This window comes from Etheostoma cragini, chromosome 4, assembly GCF_013103735.1.
Source record: "Etheostoma cragini isolate CJK2018 chromosome 4, CSU_Ecrag_1.0, whole genome shotgun sequence".
Classification (NCBI taxonomy): domain Eukaryota; kingdom Metazoa; phylum Chordata; class Actinopteri; order Perciformes; family Percidae; genus Etheostoma; species Etheostoma cragini.
In genome coordinates, this window is record NC_048410.1 from 19,078,440 (window position 1) to 19,082,736 (window position 4,297).

Genomic DNA, 4,297 nt, shown 5'->3' on the forward strand with positions numbered 1-4,297 from the left:
CCCCCCCCCCCCCACACACACACACACGCACACACACACACATACATTCCATGCTCATACACACGCTTTCCCTAGTAAATAAACACATAATACACAGTTTAAAACACATAATGTACAGTACAGTGTAATTAATGCACAGTATTTCCAACCATTACATTAATTGATAGCAATAAGACATATTTTACATGAACTGTGTTAGATTTATTTATTTATTCATTATTGGCTGTTTATATACCAGCATCCATTCATTTATTTACACACACACACACACAGCCTTGGGCAGAGGGAGTCCATAATCACAATCTCCCTTGCAGACTTGAATATGTAAATATTTATACTGTCATTACTTCAGTAAAACTAATCCCAGAGTCCAAGTCCACAGATATTTAACATGACACTTTGCTGAGTGAGAAACCAAAAAGGTTAGCTCTGAACCACTTTGTTTTCTTGTTTGTACCACTCTGCTAGGAGAGCTTCCCATCTTTCAAAGTGCTCAGCTGTCCCAAAAAGTCACATCGGCGCGCACGCGCACACACACACAGACACACATAGACAGACTCAGGGCTGGGCTGGGTTGGTCGGCTGGCATTACTCATCCCAATCTCCCACCTGTTGGAACCTCATTTGGAAAGTTGAGCATGCTCGGTGAACAAAGCTAGAAAGAGTCCCAAGAAGTTTCAAGCTGCAGGGACCCGTCCTGAGTGTATGGGAACCACCACACTATGAGAAGAAGTGGAATTCAAGTTTTACGGTCAGTTTCATGAATGATCTACCCTCCATTAGTCATTTTTAACTCTTTCTATGCTTTAGTGTTAATGTTTTCTTGTTCATGGATTCTGACATGTTGAGCAGTCCAAGACGGAAGAAACCCTCCAAACCCTGTTTAGATGTGTTTGCCATATATCTTGTACCAGGTTACGAGTGAGTCATTGTTCACTGAAAGTAATGCATAATATGTTAAGAAGAGCCGTGAATTAATATTATTTAAACATGAAAAATGTATCTTGATCTTTAGCCAAGCAGAAAGAAGTGCCTTCACGGTTAGTGAAGCCTATAGGAATTTCAGAGGACACTTTGGGAATCCCTTCAGAGTAATAGAAGTGACGCTGGTGTGCTTTCTGTCTACAGTGCCATCTGGTGACTATCTGGAGGACTTCACCTTGACTGACTGAGCCACACCATGGCTTATCAAGACATGTAAGTTCAGTCTTTAGACGGGAATAGGAAAGGAATAATGTTACTTGAACAAGTGTAGTCTAGAAGTTCTGTAGATCCTTGATAATCACATTTCTACTGTCATCATGTATTGTCATACCAGAGAATTACATAAATAATACTTGAAAACCTAGAATGTGCTCATCTTAAGGCAGGCCCTGATACAGTGAGACTATGTGAAATCTTAGCCACTTATTTGTCTTTTGCCTTCCATTTGCTACCAATTGATGACAGGTTGGATGACAAGGGCTCTGTGGATATTCATGACAGCCCCCCTTTCCCTGATAATGTGATGAAAGAGGAGGACAACATGGTGAGACATCCGATATCCACAACATACCATGTAGTATACACACCACCTCATGGGGCGGTTTACGATTATCAATGACAAGTAACTGAACAGAATTTTACATGGCATTAGGAATTATTCATGTCCGCTTGAGATAGTTGGAGCTTATGTTTTCATAGGAATCACTGGTTAAATACAATTTAAAAATGTCAAAAACATACCCCGTACCTCTAGGGTATCTGGTCATGTAGATAGTTTGGGATTTTTTGCTAAGGATTTGAGATACAGTAGCCTACCAGTCAAAAGTTTGGACACCCTTAGATTAGATTTGATCAGATAATACTTTATTCATTCCACAGCGGGGAAATTCCTTTTTTACAGTAGCATTCTCAACAATAAGAGCAAAAAACAAACAAGTAAACACACAAGAAAAACAGGCAAACAGTAGACAATGAGCAGAACTGTACTTATTAACTTGAATGGGAAAGCATGTCCAAACTTGACTGGCACTGTATGTCTCTGAAATGTATTCTATAATAGACAGTCACAAAAACAGTAACTGTTTAACTTATGTCTGCTCCATTGTTTATTCTTTTTTATCCTTCAATTCATTCAATGATGTTATGCTGCCAAAACATGCAATTCATTATTTTTTAAATTGATTTAATATGTGTGAAATCCTTAACATCTCCAGTAATGGGAAATGAATAACAATATTATGTATGACCTGACACCGAAACAAGAGAACACCAAGACCAATATACTCAAAAAATAGGATAGTGGTAACGAGGGACAGGTGACATGAGGGCTGACAAGGAACTGATGAAACACATCTGGGTGGAGCAGACAATCACAAAGGCGTGAAAACCCACAAGGCAGGAAGTAAAACATGACATGACACATAAGAAGAACCTACAACAAAAACAGGACATAGATCCAAACCCAGGATCATGATCATGGCACTGGCAGATAAAATTGTCTTATTACTTCATTATATATACAGTGAGGAAAATAAGTATTTGAACACCCTGCTATTTTGCAAGTTCTCCCAATTGGAAATCATGGAGGGGTCTGAAATTGTCATCGTAGGTGCATGTCCCCTGTGAGAGACAGAATCTAAACAAAAAAAATCCAGACATCACAATGTATGATTTTTTAAAACTATTTATTTGTGTGATACAGCTGCAAATAAGTATTTGAACATCTGAGAAAATCAATGTTAATATTTGGTACAGTAGCCTTTACTCCCCCACACAGATCTTCTCTAGATCAGTCAGGTTTCTGGGCTGTTGCTGAGAAACACAGAGTTTGAGCTCCCTCCAAAGATTCTCTATTGGGTTTAGGTCTGGAGACTGGTTAGGCCACGCCAGAACCTCGATTATGCTTCTTACAGAGCCACTCCTTGGTCATCCTGGCTGTGTGCTTCGGGTCATTGTCATGTTGGACGACCCAGCCTCGACCCATCTTCAATGCTCTAACTGAGGGAAGGAGGTTGTTCTCCAAAATCTCGCAATGCATGGCCCCGGTCATCCTAACCTTAATACAGTGCAGTCGCCCTGTCCCATGTGAAGAAAAACACCCCCAAAGCATGATGCTACCACCCCCATGCTTCACAGTAGGGATGGTACTCATCATTCTTCTTCCTCCAAACACAGTTGGTGGAATTATGACCAAAAAGTTCTATTTTGGTCTCATCTGACCACATGACTTTCTCCCATGACTCCTCTGGATCATCCAAATGGTCATTGGCAAACTTAAGACGGGCCTTGACATGTGCTGGTTTAAGCAGGGGAACCTTCCGTGCCATGCATGATTTAGAACCATGACGTCTTAGTGTATTACCAGCAGTAACCTTGGAAACGGTGGTCCCAGCTCTTTTCAGGTCATTGACCAGCTCCTCCCGTGTAGTTCTGGGCTGATTTCTCACCTTTCTTAGGATCATTGAGACCCCACCAGGTGAGATCTTGCATGGAGCCCCAGTCCGAGGGAGATTGACAGTCATGTTTAGCTTCTTCCATTTTTGTAATGATTGCTCCAACAGTGGACCTTTTTTTACCAAACTGCTTGGCAATTTCCCCGTAGCCCTTTCCAGCCTTGTGAAGGTGTAAAATGTTGTCTCTAGTGTCTTTGGACAGCTCTTTGGTCTTGGCCATGTTAGTAGTTGGATTCTTACTGATTGTATGGGGTGGACAGGTGTCTTCATGCAGCTAACAACCTCAAACAGGTGCATCTAATTTAGGATAATAAATGGAGTGGAGGTGGACATTTTGAAGGCAGACTAACAGATCTTTGAGTGTCAACGTGTCAAGAATGATTTTATTTGTAGGCATATTTTTTTATTTTGACTATCGCTGAAAGTTATTTTTTAATATTGCAGGACTTTCTTTAGTTTTAGAAGCTCTTGTTTTTAGTTCACATATTTCTAATGGTGTTGCCTCTGTGTTAAACTACAGAAAACACTCTATCATTGCAATGGGTTGGGGGTCGGGGGCTTGAATTGTAGCTGATAGACAGGTGTTCAAATACTTATTCACAGCTGTATCATACAAATAAATAGTTAAAAAATCAGACATTATGATTTCTGGATTATTCTTTTCAGATTGTGTCTCTCACAGTGGACATGCACCTACGATGACAATTTCAAACCCCTCCATGATTTCTAAATGGGAGAACTTGTAAAATAACAGGGTGTTCAAATAGTTATTTTCCTCACTCTGTGTGTATATATACACTCACCGGCCACTTTATTAGGTACCCCATGCTAGTAACGGGTTGGACCCCCTTTTGCCTTCA

General features: G+C 40.4%; 1 protein-coding gene across 2 annotated transcripts in view; it reads left to right on the top strand.

Moving 5' to 3' along the window:
• Positions 1 to 4,297, top strand: part of LOC117943616 (SH3 and cysteine-rich domain-containing protein 3-like) — a 13,743-nt gene that overhangs the window by 3,484 nt on the left and 5,962 nt on the right. The window contains exons 1-2 of one of the 2 annotated variants that reach the window (XM_034869843.1): positions 1,139 to 1,197; positions 1,450 to 1,528. In XM_034869843.1, coding sequence (XP_034725734.1) covers positions 1,181 to 1,197; positions 1,450 to 1,528 — 96 coding nt within the window. In that variant the 5' untranslated portion in view covers positions 1,139 to 1,180. Of the gene's footprint in view, positions 1 to 1,138; positions 1,198 to 1,449; positions 1,529 to 4,297 lie in introns of those variants that run through there. The other variant, XM_034869844.1, reaches the window with a different exon arrangement.